At 54.1% G+C, this 22,512-nt stretch overlaps 8 protein-coding genes across 8 annotated transcripts; 2 read left to right on the top strand and 6 right to left on the bottom strand.

Moving 5' to 3' along the window:
* Positions 1 to 1,201: 1,201 nt before the first annotated feature.
* On the top strand, positions 1,202 to 2,022 carry MYCFIDRAFT_85880 (uncharacterized protein; the record flags this gene model as incomplete). The annotated part of the gene is made up of 2 exons (XM_007922435.1): positions 1,202 to 1,588; positions 1,654 to 2,022. Coding segments are annotated over 2 exons (448 nt in total), but the record flags the coding sequence as incomplete, so codon positions are not given.
* A 180-nt stretch (positions 2,023 to 2,202) lies between these two features.
* On the bottom strand, positions 2,203 to 4,472 carry MYCFIDRAFT_201315 (uncharacterized protein; the record flags this gene model as incomplete). Its single annotated transcript, XM_007922986.1, has 3 exons — positions 2,203 to 2,352; positions 3,623 to 3,904; positions 3,975 to 4,472. The coding sequence occupies 3 exons, from the start codon at positions 4,470 to 4,472 to the stop codon at positions 2,203 to 2,205; spliced, it is 930 nt and encodes a 309-aa protein (XP_007921177.1).
* A 520-nt stretch (positions 4,473 to 4,992) lies between these two features.
* On the bottom strand, positions 4,993 to 6,725 carry ERG4 (ERG4/ERG24 ergosterol biosynthesis protein; the record flags this gene model as incomplete). Its single annotated transcript, XM_007921581.1, has 4 exons — positions 4,993 to 5,654; positions 5,704 to 6,111; positions 6,161 to 6,501; positions 6,568 to 6,725. 4 exons carry the CDS (start codon positions 6,723 to 6,725, stop codon positions 4,993 to 4,995), a joined length of 1,569 nt encoding a protein of 522 aa, XP_007919772.1.
* A 1,321-nt stretch (positions 6,726 to 8,046) lies between these two features.
* MYCFIDRAFT_169633 (uncharacterized protein) lies at positions 8,047 to 8,439 on the bottom strand (the record flags this gene model as incomplete). The annotated part of the gene is made up of 6 exons (XM_007922985.1): positions 8,047 to 8,076; positions 8,106 to 8,142; positions 8,171 to 8,263; positions 8,290 to 8,322; positions 8,365 to 8,385; positions 8,417 to 8,439. The coding sequence occupies 6 exons, from the start codon at positions 8,437 to 8,439 to the stop codon at positions 8,047 to 8,049; spliced, it is 237 nt and encodes a 78-aa protein (XP_007921176.1).
* A 42-nt stretch (positions 8,440 to 8,481) lies between these two features.
* MYCFIDRAFT_75736 (uncharacterized protein) lies at positions 8,482 to 9,627 on the top strand (the record flags this gene model as incomplete). The annotated part of the gene is made up of 1 exon (XM_007922214.1): positions 8,482 to 9,627. One exon carries the CDS (start codon positions 8,482 to 8,484, stop codon positions 9,625 to 9,627), a length of 1,146 nt encoding a protein of 381 aa, XP_007920405.1.
* A 452-nt stretch (positions 9,628 to 10,079) lies between these two features.
* Positions 10,080 to 12,147, bottom strand: MYCFIDRAFT_148522 (uncharacterized protein). The gene is made up of 2 exons (XM_007922984.1): positions 10,403 to 12,147; positions 10,080 to 10,347 (listed from the first exon to the last, which is right to left on the bottom strand). The coding sequence occupies exons 1-2, from the start codon at positions 11,988 to 11,990 to the stop codon at positions 10,262 to 10,264; spliced, it is 1,674 nt and encodes a 557-aa protein (XP_007921175.1). The 5' UTR covers positions 11,991 to 12,147; the 3' UTR covers positions 10,080 to 10,261.
* A 557-nt stretch (positions 12,148 to 12,704) lies between these two features.
* Positions 12,705 to 14,271, bottom strand: MYCFIDRAFT_89500 (uncharacterized protein; the record flags this gene model as incomplete). Its single annotated transcript, XM_007922983.1, has 4 exons — positions 12,705 to 12,835; positions 13,152 to 13,572; positions 13,630 to 13,839; positions 14,122 to 14,271. 4 exons carry the CDS (start codon positions 14,269 to 14,271, stop codon positions 12,705 to 12,707), a joined length of 912 nt encoding a protein of 303 aa, XP_007921174.1.
* Positions 14,272 to 17,902: 3,631 nt separating this feature from the next.
* MYCFIDRAFT_148519 (uncharacterized protein) lies at positions 17,903 to 22,125 on the bottom strand (the record flags this gene model as incomplete). Its single annotated transcript, XM_007922982.1, has 7 exons — positions 17,903 to 18,088; positions 18,316 to 18,455; positions 19,235 to 19,438; positions 20,333 to 20,403; positions 20,455 to 20,474; positions 20,833 to 20,951; positions 21,588 to 22,125. The coding sequence occupies 7 exons, from the start codon at positions 22,123 to 22,125 to the stop codon at positions 17,978 to 17,980; spliced, it is 1,203 nt and encodes a 400-aa protein (XP_007921173.1). The 3' UTR covers positions 17,903 to 17,977.
* Positions 22,126 to 22,512: the final 387 nt, after the last annotated feature.

The raw sequence follows: 22,512 nt of genomic DNA, 5'->3' as shown, positions 1-22,512 counted from the left end.
CGATACCGTCTCTGTCGAATTCGACACAGCGCCGGCATGAACAGGAATCCATCAGGAGCGCACACGATGACCATGAGCCGCTCTCCGAAACAGACCAAGTCTGTCGGTTCCTATGCGGCGCTCGCTCCTCAACGGCCGCTCCCTGCGCCCTCCTGTCTGTTCGTATTCTGAGCCATTTTGCCCTGCCTCTGGGCGACGCTGTCTGCGAGAGACACGGCGTCCGCGATGCTGGAGCCTTGGCCACTTTACGGGCTTCTGGCAAATCAATCTGATCCAGCAAGAGCAAGGATTAATAAGGATGCGTCTTGGACTCTTTGGCACACTGCCAAGTAAAGGAGACCTATCAGAGCCAAGTGGTGACACAGATGTCGAGCTGCTGCGATCGACATTATTGCACCTGTCGGTCGGCTTTAACCTTCTGTCCCGAAGCTGTCTGTCGACGACTGACCTGGCCCTGAATATGTCTACAAAATACGCGAGCATCAATGGAACATGATCGAAAACGCCACGCAGACTACCAAAGCCATGTGAGCTCGAAGGGCTAGAGAGATTCACAACAGTGCCTGGGCTGGCCAGCTATGCAAGAACCATCCGCAAAGACCTATGAGCCAATATCACATTGCCACCAGCCGGAGGATTGAAAGAACTGTCCACTACTGTATGCACGTGTGATGCCAAACGGCAAAAGGCACGGAGACGTTGGTCGGCATAGAATACGGCAAGATCACCCACTGCAACGTACCTACCGCGCGCCTCCTGCTCATAACTGGAGGCCAAGTCGGGGCGCCGAGAACGTCACTGCCCACTCTGAGACACTTAGCCCCAGATTTGTCCCTGTTGATGGACACGCTCACGGCGTCTGACGTTCTGTGCGTGACATACTCCTGTCATGTAAGCTCAGCTCTCTGTCTTCCACAATCTCGGATTCAGCCCACATGGCCCAAAACGGCAAGTACGGATCTGGATTCATCTTTACTGCTTACATGGCACGGGATCTACAAGACTTCACCTGCTCATCAGGATTGCTGCCTCCTTGGCTCGGCGGCACAAACGAGTGGATGAGACATCCTGAATCCACACAGGAGCGACAATTGCATCCTGAAAGGAGCGCAATCAAAGTGCGCGCACGAGGAAGGAGTGTGAGCTGGCGAACAAGATATATAAAGACATGCTTCCATCTCGTTCTCATCCATCATCCACAGCAAACAATCAACAGCACTCAACCAACCCAAGTCACTCTTTACCACACTTTCAGTTCAATCAACCCAAGAACCAACAATCGATCAAAATGCAGTTCACCACCGTCTTCACCATCTTTGCCACCGCCGCCCTCGCCATGGGTGCTGCCGTTCCATACGACGAGAGCTCCTCTGAGCCATCCATGCCAGAGTCCTCCAAGCCAGCTTCTCCAGAGATCGGTTCCTCATGCGGCAACAAGCAGGAGAAGGTTGCTTGCTGCAACGGAGCTGCCAGCTCTGACGGCGAGCTCTCTCTGCTCAACCAAGTCCTCGGCGGATCCTGCGCCCTCGACCTTCTCGGCAACACATGCTCTCAGGGCAACGTTGCCTGCTGCCCAACTACCCAGAGCGTAAGTCACTTGTAGAAGCCTATCCAACACAAGACCTCTCCACTAACAATGAGTCTTGAATGCAGAGCGAGGGTCTCACTGTCATCAACATTGGCAGCCTGTGCAACCTCATCAACTTGTAAATAATGCAAGTCAAAGACCTTGCGGACAACAATCATGTTACTTTCACCGGGCTTAATGGGCATATTTTTGAGCGACATGGCAACTACACGGATGTGATCAGCACGGGTCAAAAAGGGAATGCATATCTTGTGGATTAGTCTTATTGTATTGTGCAAACATGTGGATTCCACTCACTACCTGCTTCCGCCTTCCTACATTTACATTGGGTGCCATTGCATGGATCTTGTAGTTTTGATCTTAAAGAATATGACTTGCCGAACGATTCCAGTCGATCGGTTTGTTGAATAATGGCTCGAGGCGATGTGTTACATGTGAGTAGGTTACGTTGTCTCAAGATCGAATATGCATCAAAAGGTACACTCATCCCGACGACTTGCCGCGAAGATCGATTAGAAAGGATGACTCTGAAAGAAAAGGCGTCATGTCGATTGCGCTACACAACATCGTGCGAGCGAGCTACAGTCGCTATATCATAACATGCGGCATTGCATCTAAGACTTTCCTCCCTTCTTGCCAGCCTCAACTGGGTCGACTTTGCCGCCTGCGAATTCACCTTTACCACCGCTACCGCTGTCACCAGAGTCGTCGGACGAAGCGCCGGAAGAGTTTCCTCCTTTCTTTCCCGCCTCCACTGGGTCGACCTGTGAAGAAAGTGAATTTTAGTGTCGTTCTGACTGATGACCATCCACGGTAACATACCTTGCCGCCAGCAAATTCTCCAGTGCCGACTCTCTGGTCTGGCTGGCCGTCCTTGCGGAGACCGTCGTGTTCTGTGAATAGTGTTAGGTCGAGGCTGTATGCTTGAGGGAGATGAGGTACCAACCAGTTGGCTTGTAGTCAGACATGGTGGTGTTTGTAAGGATGAAAGCTGGTTTGATGTCTCTGTAGCTTTTGTCGAAGTTGTTATCGTTGATGGTGTTGTAGAAAGTGCTTCCTGGATGGTCGAAGGCCAGCTACTTATGCTGTTCGGTTCCTTGAGATCATTACCGCGTCTGCGGTCATCGACTCTTCTCCTGCACGGCAGTGACCATACAGGAACACAGAGACAGACGCGCATTGGATCGACAGATCAAGCGGTCACGCCCCAGCCTCATGGACCTCCGCCAGCGGAGACAATCAAAGTATCAAAGCCCAATATTCGGGCTGGCATCGATCATTTGACGTGGATTTGACGTCGGACTGTCGTATGAAATGCCTCACGATGCTGTCTTTGCCAGGCCGATGAGAGATTGGTCTCAGTATGGTGCATATCCATAGCGTTTTCATCACATGGGGAACGTGAGGTTGCAGGCCGATGCAGCATGGATGAGATCGTGGAGACCTCAGACAAGGTCGCTTGGGTTCTTGGAAAGTATTCCTATTCGAGTATCCCTGAATGTCGTGAGATTGAGTTCAGGCACAGTCATGTCGGTGAAATGCTGTGAGATGTGGAGTGGTCACAGATGCAGGATTGCAATTGTGTAGTGTAGTCATGATGACCGCTTGATCCAATTTTGAGGCTAAAGCGTCCGAGAACCGAAACTCGATCATTTCTAATCTTCAGCATACTGCACAACTTGAATTCTGATCCACTGACAATATGCTATCGTTCGAGGGTGGCAAATTTGAAGCTCCCTAGCCGTATCCCAAATGCGATGGGCGAAGTTCAGCCTTCGTTGCAAGAGAGTGAAATCGTCACATCGACTTTGTGCATGCCTCAGGCGCAAGCTCTTCGACATTGATTTTCTAAAAGCCCATGTTCCATGCCTTTTTTGGCTCATGCTGCTCACCCGGAACGGCATCCCAGGTCTCGTCTTTCTGCTTTGAGGTACTCCATACCTCACCGCCTTTGGAAAAGCCTGGCTCCCATTTCTGGGCATCCTTCTTGTCAATCTTGAATTGGCCACTGGCAGAGTCCTGGAGTCCTCCAACCCAACCCGAAAGCTTTTGCCGCCAAGTCGCTGATTTCCTTCCCTTTGCAACGAACAGAGTCCTCTGAACAGTGCCCGTCTTGAGCTCCATGACGGCAGGCTGTTTCAAAGCTACGATATCGAAATCTTCGAATCCAGCTTCGATGTACATATCTCGCAGGGTTTCCGGCTTGAAGCCATTGTGTTTGATTGTGTGCTTCATCTCCTGGGATTCGCCTTCATTGCCGGAGTGGTCGTGATTGTGCTTCTCATCAAAGGGCAAGAAGTCGACAATGACCAAGACCTGTTTGGGCCGAGAAGTCAGCTTTGTATTTGATCGTCGGTGCTACAAGGCATCATGACGGGAGACTTACACCAGTATCTGCCTTCAATCGCTCGGCCAGACGCTTCATGGCAATGTCTGGATACTCAAAGTGATGAAACCCAAGACCAATGACTGCGATATCGAATTCATACCATTCCTGATCTCTGAACTGCGGATCCTGGGTTGCTTTCTGTGCACAGAGGTCACCGACCACTGCATGAGCTTGTTCCTCGCTAAGACCAGAAGATTTAGCCGCTTCATTGTACTTGATTACCATGTTCTCGCTGATGTCAATTCCTCTGATAGTCTTGACATATGGACCCAGAGCCTTTGTGATTGCACCTGTTCCACATGCATAATCCAGAAGTCGAACATCGCGCTTCTTGGGATGCTCTTGCGCATCGACCCATAGTGCTCCAATCCAGTCTTTCCGTTGCTGCAGAGCCTCTGCTACCTGGTTTGCTAGAGCATGCTGCCAAGGCTTTGTGTTATAGGAAGCGGAGAGGTCATCGAAGGCTTTGCGATTTGCTTCTGTAAATGCCGACATGTTCTTTGTACAACGTGGGTAGATTCTTCCTGAGAAGACGTACGTAAGCTAGCTCAACCTGCGAGGGGTAATTGCGGTGGCTGGTAGATTATTGAACGAGGAGCGACACGGGCTTTCCACGACCTTAAGAACTTGGCTTCATCCCAGTGAGGTCTTCTGTCCTGATGCGGAGGGTTTTAATACGCAACAGCCTCAGATGAAGATATCACTGAACGACATGCTAGATGTCTCCAGCTGATGGCTTTAAGCGCGAAAGCCTCCAGCCAAAGTCATCGAAGTTTGCCATTCAGGGACTCGGATATCTCTGATTGGTGTCGCAGAAGACGTGCCCATATAGTTTGACAGAAGATGAGTAGCAAGAAGAGGGCAATCTGAATGACAAGTCAAGGCGTGAGAGATTCGGGTTGCACAAAACAAGCAAAACAACCTGGTGGTCACGAACTTCCATTAGTGTCTGCCCTGTGTCAAGCCAATCACGAATCTGACAGGCCTCTTTACACGCAAGACATGCATAAACAAACTAATATATGCCTGGCACTATCCTCCACCTCACTTTCTCACAGTACTTGTCCCAATCTGCGCCGTACTTCCGCTTGCACTTTGCTTCATCCCTGCGCTCACGATGGATGAGCAAAATTGCGAAGTACAGCATGTAGAAGTAGGTGATGGGAATCGCGTAGCCTTTCATGCCGTCCGTTGTTACCAATCTCGTCCCCTCAAACAAGACTGTTGGAGTCAGCTTATACCCTGCTGCAAGGGTAGGTAAGCAGTATGCCCAGCTCATGACCCAGTCACCAAGATAGTTGATGTGCCTCGCTGTGCCCCACCATCCGGTCGTGAGCAGCCTCGAGCCGGTCTTAGTCTCGATATACTCCAGATGGGCAACACTTGGGTCGTTAGGATCCGTTCGAAAGCGATTTTTCTCGCTGTTGGCTGCACGGAAGATGTAGTATCCAAAGGCTTGAATAGCGAGAATGAGGACCAAATAGAAGGGGCCAAGAACAACTGGATGGACACTGAGATATTTCGCTGGTATGCTGTAGACGAATGGAAGCCAGGCGAGGTCGCCAAAAGCTAACATGAAGCCAAATCCATCCTGGATTAGGTCAATTGTTGTGAGAATTGCCGGCTCCATGTAAAGTGCATCGAAGACGTAGAAAGCTTGCGCGAAGTTGACCACGACTGATTCGTTTTAGCACCAAGCGTGCAATTGTTCAGGTGTTGAACTTACGCATAGAATCTGTGACATAGCCATAGCTCTTGTACTGCTTTGCCATGAACGCCAGGTTGAGCATGATCCAGCCCAGCATTCCGGGACGCAGCTCCATGAAGCTCTTTATGTCGATCTCGCCAAAGAAGGGAAGCTCCACACGAGGATTGAGCTCGCGTCCGATGTACCAATCGTATATGAGGTTTCCACTGTGACCGCCAGCCGCCAGCTCTCTCTTGTCTTGATTGCCAGGCTTGACCTGGAATGATTTGGCGTAGACGAAGGTCGCCAGCGCATAGGAGATTATGATGTTGCAGGTGAGGAGCTGGATATAGTTGCGGTTGATGAATGTCCAAACCTGGAAATCAGGTCCTCGGAGCCAAGTACCGGCGGCGCATACGATCATGACGGTGACGGCAGACAGGAAAGCTGCAGAAAGGTCAGCGGCACGTTGCATATTTGCTGGAGATGTGCTCACAGTTGAAGCGATACTTCAGTCTGCCACCGGTCCTGAGCTCTGTTCCTTCAACCTCTTGCGCTGGGAGCAGAACATAGAGCAGCAGAGACAGGAAGTACCAGAACAGCGTGCCGAGGATGGCCTCGATATTGATTAAGCCGGTCCAACCCGGCCATCCGACTTCAGCTGCCAGCGTATCGAGTGCATGCTGCCACGAAGGCTTGTTAGAGAGCAACGGCGCAGAAAACAGCTTGCTGGGTGTCAAAAGCGAAGGTGGTGGACAGCCCGAGACGTCGTTGCAAAGGAAAGCGAAGGCATAGCAGCCGATGGGCAGTCCAAAAGAGATCAACGACGCGCCAACACTGCGTATCTACCTGTCAGTCGTGGGCATGGGCATGCGCATGCGCATCAATGTTGGACCAACTCACGGGCCTCCAAATTCATAGCCGTGGGGTTCTTCTGTTTCATGTCTAGACGCAGGCGCAGGCGCAGACGCAGATGCAGATGCAGATGCAGACGCAGACGCAGACGTAGACGCTACGGTGGAGGGCGACGTCGTGGATCGTGTAGAGCGCTTCGGAGGCATTGTGGTGGTGTGTGAATGAATGACGGAGGAGAACGATTCACATCACGTACAGTGTACAGGAAACAAACACGACCGGGATCGTACGAGTACCGACGCGTCGACTTGTATGACGCTGTGGAGTTCTGGCGATTGGTCGACTCGACTGTCGTCACCGTCACCGCCGACGAACGCCTGCCCTGTGCGCCGCCTTCATAAGTTCATACATTTCTCCCACTAACTTCGCTCTTGACGACCTGCACCTGCACGCCGACAAGCACTTCTCAGTGATGTGATGTGGGGGAATCTCTTCTGACAGTCATGCTCTGTGCATTAGCAAGTTGCAGGCGCAAGATCCGCAGTATCTAAAGATGCCTTTCATCACTCATCCAAACGGACAAACCACTCCCTACCTACCTGCTTGATGACTTTGCAGAGCCTTGGACGCCACACGAGACCATTTCGATCCAGCACGGCTTTGGCCGGAACTCGAATTTCTGGTACAAATGGATTCCAACACTGTCAAAGAAATACCGCGTCATCCGCCGCGATGCTCGTGCTCATGGCCATTCATCGTCACCGGCGAAGGAGCACTATAAGTACAGCATTGACACCATCCTAGACGAGATTATCGACACCCTTGACCAACTCAATGTCGATAAAGTGCGCTATCTACGAGAGTCGACTGGCGGTATCTGGGGAGAGTTCCTCGCTGCTCGCCATCCAGAGCGTCTGCACAGCCTCACAATTTGTTCCTCGCCACTGTACATGCCCAAAGCCGCCCAGGAAATGCTCGCCTTTGGACACACAAGCTGGGCCGAAGCCTGTCGCTCACTTGGCTCTCGTGGTTGGGGTCAGGCATTGCTAGATGTCACTAATTCGGGTCAAGACGCTCCGCCAGGGTTCGTAGATTGGTGGCTAGAACACTTCAGCCTCCCATCTGGGGCCGGGCTCGGTGATCATGCGGAACTCCTGTGCGACCCTGAATTTGACGCAAGAAAGATCATTCATCAGATCAATGTGCCCATGCTCCTCCTGACACCGGCAAACAGCAAGCTTGTAAACAAGGAGGAACAGGTGGACTTGAACCGAGCGGCTGCAGGGAGCCAATTGGAGATTATACCAGGCCATGGGCACGAGATATATCTCGATCAAGCTGATTTGTGCCAACAGAAATTCTTGGAGATCCTTGGTGATCTTGGACAGGACTTGAGTCGGAGATTGTCTCATGCATAGCAGAGAGACTGGAGAGTATTGAGCCCGACGGGTGGGTATGCTTTCGTGCGAGAAGGTTTACTCCAATCGCCGTAATATCCTGAAATTGGTTGATACGATGTTGTACGACTTATGGATTGTCAGCTGATGCTCGATCTTCCTTCGATGTCAATGCAGGACATTCGCGACTTCAGGCTGTAGCTCAAATGATACAAGCGTGCTGAAACTCATAATGTTGGCGATAGCAAAGGCACTCCGCTTCAGTTGTAGGGTAATGATCGATTCCAGCAGCATGATGTATTATTTTTGGCTGTCGCAGAAAGCCCACGTTGACAGAGTGATATTTCCTGTCATCAAGGTGGATCTCAGCCACAGCGGGATAGAACGGTTCGGTTGACGGGTAGGGCTGATATGTTATGCATGCTGCTTAAAGTTCGCGTCCGTCCACGGTGTCCGTGAGCCCACGCAGCTAGGCAAGGCGAGGCGAGGTGGTCGATCACGGTCGCTTCCTGCACAACGACATTCGCACTACTGAGCACCTGAATAGAGGATTAGAAACAGCACCATGCCGTCCAAAGAGCCGTCACTGGGCCAGATAGCGCAGAAGATTTTCGAAGACGCGCTGCAGCACGTGGTGCACAACATCGTCCTCGCGAAACACCACCAACACAAAGCCTTGATCAACTCGCTCGATCCGACCTCAAGACTGCCTCACTGCGATACGTGCAAGCTGCCCCGCCTGCTGGATCCTCCTCTCGCACCCAAAGTCCGTGGCACTGCAGCCGACCCTCCCTCGAACACCAACTACTGCGATCGGAAGCCGTGGGCGCGGAGACCCGGTCACGACATCTACGGCAATCCATTCCTCAAGAGCGACGTCACTGGCCGGCCATTGAGCAAGAAGGAGCGAGAAGCGCAGGCACGAGAGAAGAAGGACAAGGACAAGGACAAGGGAGATGGAACTCCGGCCAGCCAGGACCACGAGGGCGATGGGACCGGTCCACCTTCGCCAAGTGGAGAAGGTGATGAAGGCAACAACAAGAAGTTGGAGAAGGGTGAGAAGAAGGCGAGCAAGATCGACGAAAAGCTGCGCAAGGGCGAGTACGTCCCGTGGCACACATGTCCGAGCTGCAAACGGTCGCTGCTCATCACACGCTTTGCGAAACATCTCGAACAGTGTATGGGCCTCTCAGGTCGTGCGGCTAGTAGAAACGCCATGGCTAAGATGAACGGCACACCCAGTGCATCAAGAGGCGCTACGCCCAATCCGACGGGAAGCCAAGATGGAGCCGGCGGCAAGGAGGGCGGAGGCGATGAGGATGAAGATGAGCTTGTGGTGAAAGCTCCTGGTCTCAAGAAGAAGTTGCTCAAGAAAGGTCTCAAGGAGAAAGTCAAGAAGGACAAGGCGGCAAATGGGAAACTGCCTAAGAGTCTGGCTGCGAAACGTCCTCCCATCTCGTCAGCGACTGCCACCGGAGCCACTGCCACACAGACATCTTCGCCTGCCCCGAGTAGTGTTGGCGGCGACAAGCGAGATCGCGACGAGCTGGGCCATGATGACGAGGACGAGGTCCATGTGAAGAAGAGGCAGAAGCTTCAGAGGGTCGGCAGCACTGCGAGCATTCTTTCGCAGAGCACCACTGCCCCGGAGATGGAGCGAACAGATTCCTTGGATGGCAGCTTCATGGATGGGAGCGTCGCAGATGATTAGCGAGGCATTGAGCATTTGCAAAGTCAAGTCCGGCGTGATCGTGCATTTGGAGCTACAGGACAGCATCGGCGTTGGCATGACATAATCATGGATTGGAGCACAGGCGTTCACCACGAAGGAAAGCGCTTTCTGGTCGTCGCGCAAGCAAGGGAGATGTCATAAATTCACAGCGACTGCTGAAGAGATTTTCCATCCTTATGAAGAGGTCCATTGAATAGGAAACCCATTACGCTTGCGAACACCACATGAAAGAAGTTTTCCTCGCTGTGTTTTCCTCCACCACAGCCTATATATCTTGCATTGCTCACGCACACAGCAGGCCATTCGCTCAAAGAACCTCGTATTGGAGCAGATGCAGGCGACGTTACTAGCATCACATCCTCTATAATCTGGAGTTATAATACAAGACTGGAAGCAGTCTGGGAGGTTCGAGATGGGACGAAGAGCGGTCGAAGTGCTTGGAGTTGGAGTCACTGTGATGCTTTGGACCGCCTAGCTTCACCCAAGATTTACAAGTCTCGCGCCTGCTTTTCAAAGCGAGGTAAACAGTGAATACTTACAGGCGTTGTTACAATTTTGAAGGATTTGAAGCATGCAAGTATTCAGTAAGATGGAGATCTGGGGAGACAACTTCTCATGAACCAACTGCATGTTCTTCGTTGCCCAGAGGACGAGTGGAGTCGCCGTAGACTCCGCCATCGAGGATCCACTGCTCGTTATCTGCAATATGTCAGCACACATCTGAGAAGTTCATCAGATCTCAAGTAGCTCTTACCATCTTCATCCATTTGTACTCTGCGCCAATGGGTGGTCTTCCTGTCTCTAATGGCTTCCTTGCCTTTTCCTTCTCGGGCCAGTGGTCGTATCAGACCGGAAGCCAGAGGATTGTTACTAAAAGCGCCTCCTTCAGTTCTAGCTGGTGCTTGACTATCATCGACCATATCGTCATCGTTTTCGGCGCTGAAATCAGGCTTCTCAACCTCTGCCATCCGTCTTACGACCTTGCCTCCTTTGAGGTCAATACTAGCAACCACTTGTCGCTTCTCATATTCTGGCTTCGCACTCCACTCCATCTCACGAAGGACACGCTGCTGCTTCTTGAGTTGCTGAGCGCGCTCTTGAGGACTCGCCCACATGTTTGTGCCGGCTGTTGGCACATCGAAGTCTGCAGCTTCGTCATGTATCTGGGTTCTGCGAGCATTTTGGGCTTGAAAGCCAAGCAATTTGTCGCGATGCGCCTTTGCTTTCTTGCCGGCCTCATCATCTGAGCCGTCCGGGGTACCTGGTGCCGAGGAGAGGGGAGAAGATCGGGCAGACGAAGCCTGTGAAAGAAAATCACGACCGGTGAAAGCTCTTGCCTTACCGTGTGCTACTTCGGCCTTCTTGTGTGCTGAGTTGTTTGCTTTCATCCGCTCCTCCCCGCGCTCGTCTTTCAGTACTCTAAGGACCTTTTGGATTTCATCTGGCGTGAGCAGAGGCGACTTGCAGAATGTACATGGTCCTAGGCCCTCTTTCACACAAATGACCTTGCCACAATTAAGGCAATTTGGGGCCATGTCCAAAAGAGGGTGCCTCGTTGCCATACAGTTGCATTTCCGCTTCTCGTCATCCACAGCAGACGAAGCGAGTAGCGCAGGATTAGTCTGCACTTCCAGGCTCCTAATTGCAGAATCTAAATCTGACAATGCAGTAGAAGCACCGTGCATTGCGGTGCCTCCGGATATACTGACCTTGGTCTTAGGAGCGGGCGATCTGACTCTTGAGTGCTGTGTGGAGGATGATCTTGTTGCTGAGAGAGAATCTGAGATGAGACGGCCTGAGGCAGAAGGTGGCGGCGGCTTTGAGATAATGGGCTTGGCAGTCACACTTGCATCGTCAGTGATCAGAGGCATTTGCGTGGGATGCGGTCTGGGGTCGCTGAGCGCGAGGCTGTCCGCAACGTGCTCTTTGTGTTTCTGGCGCGAGCTTCCCGGCATGTAATCGTCTTCCGCGCGCTTGACGTACGCAGCATCAACCATGCCCTGACCCGGCAATGGTCGAGGCGGCAAAGCATGTATATTTGCCTTCTTCTTGGGCTGCGTCTTCGGCCGTCGTGGTACTTCACTTGTGCCTGTTTCGTTGCGGCTTCCTACCGTGCTGGGTCGAGGTGCTGCAGACGCTGCCACATCTCGACGCCGCTGGTTGAAGCTCGAGATGAACTCCAGGCTCTTCGCGTCGTCGCCGAGCAAGTTCTTGAGATGATCGGCCGCTGCGTCTTTGGGCAGTGACTCGGAATACGAGATGATCTGCTGGAGGGACTCGTCATCAATTGGCAAAAGCTGCTGAAGTCGTGGCAAAGCCCAACTGTGTAGGGCGGATGCCATTTGCGGCAGAGACTCGAAAGACTCTCGCTTCAGTAACGATGTTCAAGTGCAGTCGGTGCAAAAAGGCGCCTTAATACTCGTCGGAGCTGCAGTGATGTCTTCGGGATGCGTACGTGTAATTGCCCTTCACCGTTGATGACAGTATGATGGCGAGGAGAGGAGGGTCTGGGCTGGGCCGGCGCGGGAAGAGGCGCTCCTGCTGCTCGCAAAACAGAGAGAGAGAGGCACTGGGCGGACCGCACATGGAGAGGTCCGTACCGACAGTTCAAGACCGAACACGAACCTCAACTGAACCTCACCTCATTCTTCGAGATCGGTCATGAGCGAGAAACGTCAGCAAGAAAAGGTGGAATCGAGCGACAGCGTTTCTGCATCGTACAAAGCCACTAAGGAATCACACTAATCGCTCCTTATCGTATCCGTTGCCAGAATCCGCTCTCTTTCTTTGCATGCACAACGTCCGCTTTCTGGAGCGCAGCAGGAAATCACTCACTCAGGTGTTCGAACATGTGCGCTCGGCAGGGAAAAGACGATAGCCACCCAATGCTGCCCCAGTAATGACAGTCGCTCGAATGCGGCCGTAGAAGAAACACGATAACCGCCCATAAGAGAGAAAATGCCCGACGAGAACATCCGTGTATCGCGCACAGCCAGTCCGCGACGCCTGGGGTATCGCAGAATAGAGATGCACCGAACCAACCATCCCGAACAACACTACGGAGCCTGCTCCTTGCCGTCGGGCTTCAAAATCTCAACCTGAACGCCGACATCCTTCACGTGGCCGTTGCGAAGGGCCTCTTCTCTCCTCTCGTTCGCGCCCGCGATACTAGAAGGGTCATCCTTTTCTGCTGAACCAGTCAGCTACCATCACTCATTACTTTGGTGCTCGGGTCAAAGCTGAAAGCATGCTGCTGTCAGTCGAGCTGCGCCCGTCCTTTTTCGCTTGACCAGCAAGCTCATTGGTCTTGGCGCCAGGCCGTTGACCATTGGGCGCCGCGGTCGCGAGAGGTACGCGAGTCTCCTGTTCAGGTGCACCGTAATGTGATGAATGCGGAGAGGAAGATGCGCGCGAGGCTTCGTAAGCGTACGGACTCTGCGGCTGCACATGAAGTGGTTGGGTGGGAGGTGGCGTGAAATAATAAAAAGGAGTAAGCAACGCACCAGAAGCATTCGGGTAAGGATACTGTCCTTGCGACTGGGCGCCAGGATTTGGTGGGGGCAGCGTCGGAGTGTGCGGCTCATCGCTGGGACGCTTCGTGCCAGCATTCTGTCCTTGGCCATGCTGCGGCTGCTGATACATCTGCTGCTGCTGGTAGCCCTGTGGTGGAGGCGGATACTGTCCTGGTTGTTGCTGCTGGCCGCCTTGCTGAGGAGCGTACGGGTCGCGATTGTTATGCAGAGGCTGACCGTACGCGCCGTACAGCTGCGTATTTGGTGGCGGGTTCTGGCCACGGTATACGGTGTGGGCGGGCACGAATGCCTGCGTCTGAGCACTGACGGGTGTGAAGACACACTCCTGTGAGAATCTGACGCAGTTGGTACACCGTCCGTCCTCAGATTGATCGAAGCCAGAGCAGCGAATCTGCTTCACGATTAGAAAGAAAGGCGCAACGGCAGATTGCCATTCAATCCGACTTACCTTGCGTCTGCGGCAATATCGACAAGCAATGGCAGTCCTCTGACGCGGAGCTGGTTGAGCGGGAGGATAAGCCATTTGGGGGGCCTGCTGGTAAGGCGGAGGGTACATGGCTTGCGGTGGCGGAAGCGTTGCGCGGTACTGATCGGGATGATTTGGCTGCAACGTCGCCATTGGAGGCTGTTGCGAAGGCGCCTGCGTAATCACGGGCAACTGTTTGGAATCATCTTCGTCAGTACTTTCGGCGGAAAGTGCGGGATCAATGTGCGCGCCCATAATAACGATGTGTGGAGGGTGTTGCAAGTGTGTTGTGTGGGAAGAAGATGTGAATGGACGAGGCAGGGTTCAGAAATCAAGATGGAGGAGAAGAGGAGAGCGAGCGAGGGCGCGATGCTGATTGCGTAAGGGTAGAGCTGGTCACGGCGCTTGGCATTCTGCAGTCTGCAGGCAGGCTCGCGACAAGCGACAAAGCCCCAAAATTTTGGTGTAACTTACCTGATTCGGCTGCCTAGGCTGTTGGTATTGGCCGTTGGGTGGTTGTGGCGACCATTGCTGTTGCTGTTGCGGTTGCTGGTTGGGTTGCGAAGTTGGAGGGTTCTGGTTCGGATTCCACTGTCCTCCAGGCTGCGTCGGAGAGCCGTACATGATGTCGTGGTGTGACGTGGTTTGGGGGTGGGCGAGGTGCGGGTCGGGTGGATTGATGGTATTAAAGCAGCAGAGGGAGGAGCGTCTGGTGTGAAGGTTACACAGAGTAGTCCAGAGAGGAGCGGGCCGGAGCAGCAGGCGCGTTGCTGCAAGGAGTGTCCGGCAGATGCCTGTAAACGCGGGCTGGGTGACACAAAAGAATGAGTGCTGCTGCTGATGGAGCGAGGCGAGGCGAGGCGCGGCGCGCGAGAAAAGGCTTCGAAGCAGAAGAAGACCAGAGTGAATCCGAAAGACTGGGAGCGTGCGATGCAAGTGGGGCGCTCCCGAAGAAGGGTGCGTGATGGGCGAGGGGCGAGGGGCGAGGGGCGATGGGCGATGGGCGAGGGGAGTGTCGGAGCTGTGACGAGACGAGTGGTTAGCAGACGGGAGCGCGCACCAGAGTGGTAGTGCTAGACAGACAACAAGGCCGAGCAGCAGAGGCAGAGGCAGACGCCGGCGCAGGCGCAGGCGCACAGGCGCAACGCGAAGACTATCAGCTGCCGACGCACGCACGCTGCACGCACGCACGCCCGCACGCACGCACACACGCAGTCGTTCCCTTCCCTTCCCTTCGCTCACCACCTGCAGCGCCCGCTCACGCTTACGCTCACGCTCGGCGAAGGTAGAGACGGGCCTCTGGAACGCTGGTGCTGGTGCCGCTGCAGTCGTGGCGACTGCGGGACTGCTCCTTCGGCGCTGCTGACCACCCACCCATGATGCGGACCGCCCCAGCAGCAACTGCGCAGCTGGCCCTGGCGACCCTGGCGGGCTGCTGGCTCTGCCACTGCCACTGGCACTGCCCGGCCGCCCGAACTTCCTGGCCCTGGGCCCTGGGCGAACACTGACAGCGCGCTAGTCTCGTCTAAGTGCAGTAGCAGCGCTGATGCTTGCCGAGGTCGCAGCGCGACTGGCCCACATCAGCCGCTGCAGCTCCCGCTCTGTGGCACTGGGAGGTCCAGCAGGCGGTCACCGCCGTCTGCCGCCGCTGATTGGCCCGCTGCCCGTGCGAGCCAGAGGCAAACGCGGAGTCGCGCACAAGCGAGATGATGCGGCACGCGCACTGCGCTACACGCAGCAGCGCGCCAATCACCGCGCTCGCACCCCCGGTCGATCGCTCGCTCCGCCCGCCCGCCCGCCCCCATTCCCTTCTGTCGCGTGGCATCCCTGGACGGACAGCGACATGACGCTGCGCCGGCCAAAGAAAGTGGGTGTGCTTACCTGATGCTGATGCGCGCCGTCGACTCTCGTCTCGCCCACTCGAGGTGACGAGTCGCTTAGTAGTGCCCCACGCACTTGCTCGTGTCGTCGGTGCAAATTCAGCCTGCCCTGCCTTGCGCGTGCCGTAGTAGAAGTAGTGGTGGTAGTGGTGGTGGTGGTGTCCGGAGCCTACCGCCCAATCAGCGATTTTAATTTCTCGAAAAATGCATTGGCCGACGGTGACACGATGACAGGCCGTCGAGGCGAGCCGTCTTGACGTCATGGCAGAGGACAGACTCACCGGGTGAGAAGAAAGGGCTGGGCCGCGAAGGCGAGCGCGGTACGATGCAGACGCACACTGAACCGTCAAACTTTGCGAAGCAACCAATCCTGGCCTGGCCTGGGCATGCCGCATGCGCTCTTCCCGTTTCTGCCGCCCGGCCGTGATGAACCTTATGGGCGACTCTCCGGAAGCTTATGCTGGCCGACGTGTTGTTGGAGTCTGGAGATGGTGCTTGCTGGTCTGCGACCAACACGCGAGGCGAGGGCAGGTGCGAACTGGGCCAAGAGTGTACGGAGGCAGCGGCAGCGGCAGCGGCAGCGGCAGGAGAATGTCTAGTTGCAGTTCAGCAAGCACCACTGATCGTCTCGGAAAAGAGCATATCTACCCACGCAGACGGAGACTTGGCGGCACCTGAGAATGAGGCACTTGGATATTCACTCGGGCTGTGTCAACCACGTCGATGCCGACACTGCGATTTGCTCCTCCGAGTCCTGGCAGCACGTCAAGAACAGAGTCACTGATGACCAGAGGATTGCGCGGGACAACGCAGCAGACAGGCTGCTTTTATATGCCCTTGCGAAGCGAAGCACTAGGCATGCACATCGGCATCGACAGAACGAGCGGCTCCAGTCCCATAACGGAAAGACCCCATCCATGCATTGGAGCTACGACTTACGATCCATCGGCTTTTCGACCACCATGCATCTCTCCACATCTCCCAGATAACTACCTGGTTAATGCTCTATTATGCTCTGACATGCTCAGGACCCCATCCCGGGAGCACACATGCACAACGAAACGGCCCGTCTATTCATCAAGCGCCGTCATACACAGCCTTGGATGCTTGTGCATGAGCGCCTTTCTCGCAGAAATTCGATATTCTTGACCTCATCTCCTCTACGCAGGGAACAACTTCCCAGACCGATGTGGTGCCAGAGTCATGAGCTAAGGCATGCTTGGGTAGAGAGCTCGCATGCCAGACCTTGACTCTATCGACCCTGATGAACCAATTCGACCGTCTCTGCGACACGACCGCTGCCGCACGTCGAGGCAAGGCATGCAGTGCTGCAGATTCACCTACATACATACATCGGCGCGGCGCGTGCCCGACGGCAGCTGCGGTGTCTGTGGAGTACTCCGTCCATCCGACCAGTCTCGCAAGCTGCAACAAGCCGAACAAGGCATACGACGTACGGCATACACGTTCAAACATGCCAGCAAGGTAGAGGGGCCGGCGCGCTGCCGGTTCCAGGGTACCCGGAGGGTACAGGTATACCATTTAAACATGCTGGTCTGCCACCTACTACTTTCCGATATGACACTCGTCATTGACGCCCAGACGACTTCCTTAGCCTGGACACGCCGGCCTCTCAACACTCTGCGATCCCACAGCTCGCAGCTGTACTGTAAGTTCTGTAAAACTCTCAACAGAGCTCGCTGTCCGATCACTAGGATGAACCTCGTTTACTCTACGTGTGGCTTGCAGGTCAGGTCGTTCGACCTTTCAAGGGCACGCACCTTCGGCGCGGCACGGTGCCCGCTGACCGAAGGAGTGGACTCTCACCCAAAATGAGAGGCTGGTCACCCACAGAGCTCCCTTTTTTTTTTTGCAGAATCGCCGATCTGGACCTCCTTCCGACCACTCGATCAAAATCACGTGTTGAATTCTTCATGCGGGCAGCCGTGGCGGCCGGCTGCAAAAGCAGGGAATCGGCTGTCTTTTCGAGCTTGGACCCTTGAGCCCAGCCACTCACAAGTAGGTGACCAGGTGCCGTCGGCCACGGCCAAGAGGATACATGGCTGGAGCTCATTGGTTTGTGGTTGGCACAAACATGTACAGAAGAACGATAAAGGAATTAAGCGGCATTTTACGAAACGTGGCTCCATATATCCTTTCGCATTTTCATCGTCCTCGTGGTCGTAGGGAGCAATGGTGGTACACAGGGCTGCCAGCTGGTCACCGAATTATCAATGCGGCATGCTTGGACTGATGATGAGGGACTGCTTTCAATATACTGTCCGGGATGGTCTTAACGGTCAGGTAAATAGGGACTCGTTCTGGTCCTAGCTAGGAGAGAGAGAGAGGAAGTAACTTGAGTGTGCGTCAATGATAGATAGTCAAAATTATTGCTGGCGGTGAATCCGTCCCCCAAGCCGTGGGAGTATCTAATGCTGGTCAGACCTTTGCTATTCGTCTTCGTCTTCGTTATCGTCCTCGCGTTCGTGCTCCGCTTCATCTTCATCAGTCTCATTTTCTGAAGCCTCGTCAGGCATGACTACCGAGTTGCAATATGTGATCTGTTTGTAATATGAAGGTCAGCATGTGGAATGTCAATTTCATACCAAACGCCAGCACATGCGGCGGCGTTACATCACAAGGTATCGTTGCGGTCGTGGCTCGGCCTTGACGATCTCGCAAGGCGTGTACAGCGACGCGTCGGCCGCAGTACCATGGTTCGCCCAGAACCGTGACGCAGAGCACGGGGAGCGCCGCGCCACGACGACAAGGGAACGGGTACACTTACCCAAGGAGCCAGTGTCTCCATTAGCTGTGCAATTCGGCGAAAGCCACTCTCTCCCAAGACCTCATCGTCGTTCAATCTGCGAACCATCGTATAGTTCTTGAGGCGCAGAAGAGCAATGTCGGGGTGGTCTCCGTCGTAATCTGGCGTGCGCGGATCAGCATGTAGATTGGTCATTGAATAAGGAGAAGGCGAGAAGGGGGCAATGAACGAAGCCGAGCTGGGCCAAGTGCGTGATGGGCGTGTTGACTGTGCAGTCAGAAATTAATGTCAGTCGCACAGCAGAGATGATTGCCATGCAGGGCTGCGGTGACCATTCTGTGTGATGACTCCGCAGGACCGCAGCGCCGCTCACAGCTGCCAGGCTAGTAGCTGTGTCGTTTCAGCTTGGTGGACAGCACCAGGAGATCAGGAACGAGAGGCCTCTTCGTATACTCATGATCACGGGCAATCGCGCGTCCAATCTGTCCAAAAATGCGCTGTCGTGGTGACTTGCAAACAATCATGAGTCATGACAGTAAACCAAGATCCGAAGTAGCTGCCAACAGCGATGGTACCGGGAGGGCGTCTGAGACGGCTTCGGGTCGGTCCCAATTATGCTTCCGCGGTCGACTTAAGTCTTTCACCATTTCCACGGCTGAGACGCGTCGTCGACTTCGCTGCATCTTTGTATGGTTCTCTAGAAACAAAGATCACCTTATCAAATCCTTTTCGATCCGCCGTTTCTGCCATGCAACGATGTTTCGACGCAAACACGACGGTATGCGCCATCTGATATTGCCCTGATCCACGGTTGGATCGCGCCCGACAGACGACTTCGAACTCCCATCGCACAATCGACTCGCAACGCAATGTAAACGCGAGGGAAACTCTGAAAATTTGCTTGGAAGAGGCCGGGAAGAGACATAAATCAGGTACTCACCTTTTGGTCTTGTTTTCAGCGCGTTTTCGGCATTGCTTCTCACAAACTCTTCGACGACCGCCTTCTCGCTCTGTGCCGCGCCCGAGAGGAATTCTCTGCGAATGTTGTCATGCAGCAGGACACTCTTCAGTCGTCTGGGTTGACGGTCGATAGCTCTCCTCATTGCGCGAGTTGACGCGGCCTCAGGAGACCAGAGGCCACCTCCTAAAATACCAATCAGCATGCTTGATCCGCACTCAAAGGCTAGCACCAGCGCGATCATCAAACGCCGTAGACCGTCCCGAGATCCCCCTCTGTCAAAATCGAAGCACGAGTAACACCTTCAAGCCGATTGGCAGTGGCTCAGCAATGTCAAATGTTCATGCTCGCTCGGCTGTTCTCGTACACGTCCTCTTGGCAAGAATCCAGACATCTAGGTCTCCCGGCACAAAGGAACTGCTCCTAGGTGGGCATAATTTGAAAAGTCGTGCTCTGATCCTCTGGCCCATAAGAATGCGGATACTGAGCCTTGCGGGTCGGATGTGCTTGGAGAGAGGAAGACTCAAACCACCATCGAATTGCAGGTACGAGTCCAGAATTCGACAACGAACTGCAGATCCCTGCGTGGTGACTGTCGACAATCGACTGACTTGAGAAACCGAGCCTCCTGCGCCGCCGACCGAGAATCCGGGCCGATCGAGGCGTTCCCTCGCGTCGTCAAGCGCCAGATAGCTACCAGATATCCTGAAGACTTGACGACAGCATTTGCGTTGTCTACGAGCCTTCGCGACGCAGCGGGCACCGTAAGAGCAAGGACACTCGACTGCGCTGAGCTTCGCAGCATGAGGAGACTATATATACAGACTGCGGATCGCGCGTATACTCAACAGCCGGCAGATTCTTTGCCTGTACGGGACAGATTGTCAAGACCACATGAATCAGGACTCCTGGACGATACAAAGAGCGGTGACCAGACGGTTAGTGCACAGTCGGTCGCCTGTGAACAGCACTTTGCTGCGAAGGAGCAGCCAATAGCGAGCTCGTGTAAACTCAATGTGCAATGGCACGCGTAGTTTATGTTGCAGAGCAATTGGACATCACGACAACGGTTGTACTCACCTATGAGAGAATTGCCAGGAGCAATTTGCACATAGTAATGGGCGTAATTGCTTTTACGGCCGGCTCGTGACCTACGAATCATTCAGCTTCTGTGAAGGCATTGTGACAAGGTCGTGGCCCACCATGCGACGGAGAAATATGGCTGTGTCAGACTATCGTGTTAGCCACATTAACCTCATGCATGCATTGTTGTGCTGCGGCCAGGGCGGGGAGAAGACTCCCGGGCCCTCACGCAAAACTTTGACTTGCCTTGTACGGGGTGGGATCGTTAGAGAATCGCACATCTAGCAAGCTTTGTAAGTTTTTCGTCGTCGATGTAGTTGATCTGGGACGTGATGTGCTTACCGCGGTATATGCGGAAGATCTGGCCCAATTGGTGAGCAAGTCGCCTTCTTTGGAGATGTTGGGCAGCCATTCGAACCACTTACTACCTGCAGTGTACAACAAACCCTGGTCAGCGATTACCTCAGACAGCGCTAGAAAGATTGATTATCCACAACGCTTACGTCTTTCACAGGAAGCTCAGGAATCGAGTCGTCGATCCCAGTCAACTTTTCTGTCATTGCCTCTACAAAGGAGTGGAAGTCCTTCTCCGCTTGCCTGAATTCCGGGTCATTCACTGCAGTAACACCTCTAGGTTAGCAGGTCTCTTGAACTTCTCACTGCCGATAGCACAGTGAATGATCCGACTGGGTCTGATCCTAGAGCCTCGCCAATGAAGATGACAGGGCCTCTGCATTCTTCCTTGTAAAAGACAATTGATCCTCATGCGACCAAGTTCCAGCCGCATTGTGTTACGTTCGCAGATAGGGCTTGCTGCAGGTCTCCGAGGGTCCGCACTCGACAACGAACATGCTCAACGGCATATTTTGCAAGCCTGTAGTCACTGCGGACTTGAGTTGCGCTAGCAGGGCGACAAAGCGTCCTGTCTACATCCTAGGTGGCTTCACGAAATCCTTAGCGTGACGCTCCAAGATGACATATTGCGGTCAGTGTCGCTCTGGGTGACCTTTCGAGTTCCGGTGGGAGCGGCCATCGCAAGCTACTAGGTCGGAATGAATCGATGCCAGTAGTACGGTGCTAGAATCGGTGGTGTGAGCATCGGCAGAGCTTTCTCGGTGTCCCTCGCGTCGGCCGCGGGTCCATGGTAGTGCTATAAGGTTAAACAAGCTCCCAATAGAGCAGGAGTGATGGAAACCCGGCAGTGGAATCAATCTGATGTGTCGTGAACGCGAAATAGAACAGAAGCACTCACTCTTTAGCCATTCTCGTCTGTTGTTGGCCTTGAGATCCTTGAGAAACAAGAGTGTGTTTGGATGAATGGTCTCGTTCGCATACGCAACTTTCCCGGCAGGTCTAGCCTTCGGCCTCTTTTGAATGACTTCGACACCAGGTTCAAAACCAGTCGTTGATTCAGGCTTCCAGCCAGCACCAATCTTCTTGCGAGCTGATGCTGCGGACTTGCGATTCTTGGCATATCTGCCATTTGCGGTGTCTTCATCCTCGATATCGAAGTCCTCGTCATCCGGCGATTCCTCGGAAGTAGATTTTCCATCATCGACGTCGACATCCGATGACTCCGGGGCATCTGAATGACTGTCGGCTCTGTCTTCGTCGGTGTCGTGATGCTGCGAGTCGGCTCCTTGGAAGTACTGGCTCTTTGTGGGCGTAACATCAGCAGCCTTTGGAGCCTGCCTCGGGCGTTTAGTTTTCGAGTCTGCCGGACCAGAGCCCGACGCCACTCTCTTGTGTTGCGCAGACGGGTGCGATATGCGTTGCGATCTGCGTGCCATGGCGGCTGCGCCAAATGCTGCGATGTGTCGAAAAAGCAATGTCAGTCGTTCCTCCTAGAGAGTGTGCGACTGCTGTCGGTCGCCCAGGTGCTACGCCGGTGTACGTCTAGGACAGAAGTCTCGTCTACGGCCGTCTGTATGTGCATGACGCACGGTGAGGCGAAGAGCGCGACGACTCTCCTTTACGCCTTCTGCCGCCGGAAGCGCGTCTGCGCTAGATAGCCGCGGCCGCGGTAGGCGCCGCTCTACCAACTTTACAGCGTCTTACCACATCGGAGTGAAAGTGACTAGGGTCGGACCGCTGAATAACAAGTTTCTGTTCGCTGTAATCCATGAGGAGCAAGGGTTTGGGGAATACCCACTTTCACTCCGATGTGATCAGACGCT

Source organism: Pseudocercospora fijiensis, assembly GCF_000340215.1.
Source record: "Pseudocercospora fijiensis CIRAD86 unplaced genomic scaffold MYCFIscaffold_1, whole genome shotgun sequence".
Classification (NCBI taxonomy): domain Eukaryota; kingdom Fungi; phylum Ascomycota; class Dothideomycetes; order Mycosphaerellales; family Mycosphaerellaceae; genus Pseudocercospora; species Pseudocercospora fijiensis.
The sequence above is the reverse complement of the archived record's forward strand: the minus strand, read 5'-3'. Positions and strand labels throughout refer to the sequence as shown.

Coding starts and splice junctions, on each gene's coding strand:
- MYCFIDRAFT_148522 (XM_007922984.1), bottom strand. CDS start 11,990: ATGGCATCCGCCCTACACAGTTGGGCTTTGCCACGACTTCAGCAGCTT. Junction 10,348..10,402: donor AGTACAAATGGATGAAGATG/GTAAGAGCTACT, acceptor GACATATTGCAG/ATAACGAGCAGTGGATCCTC.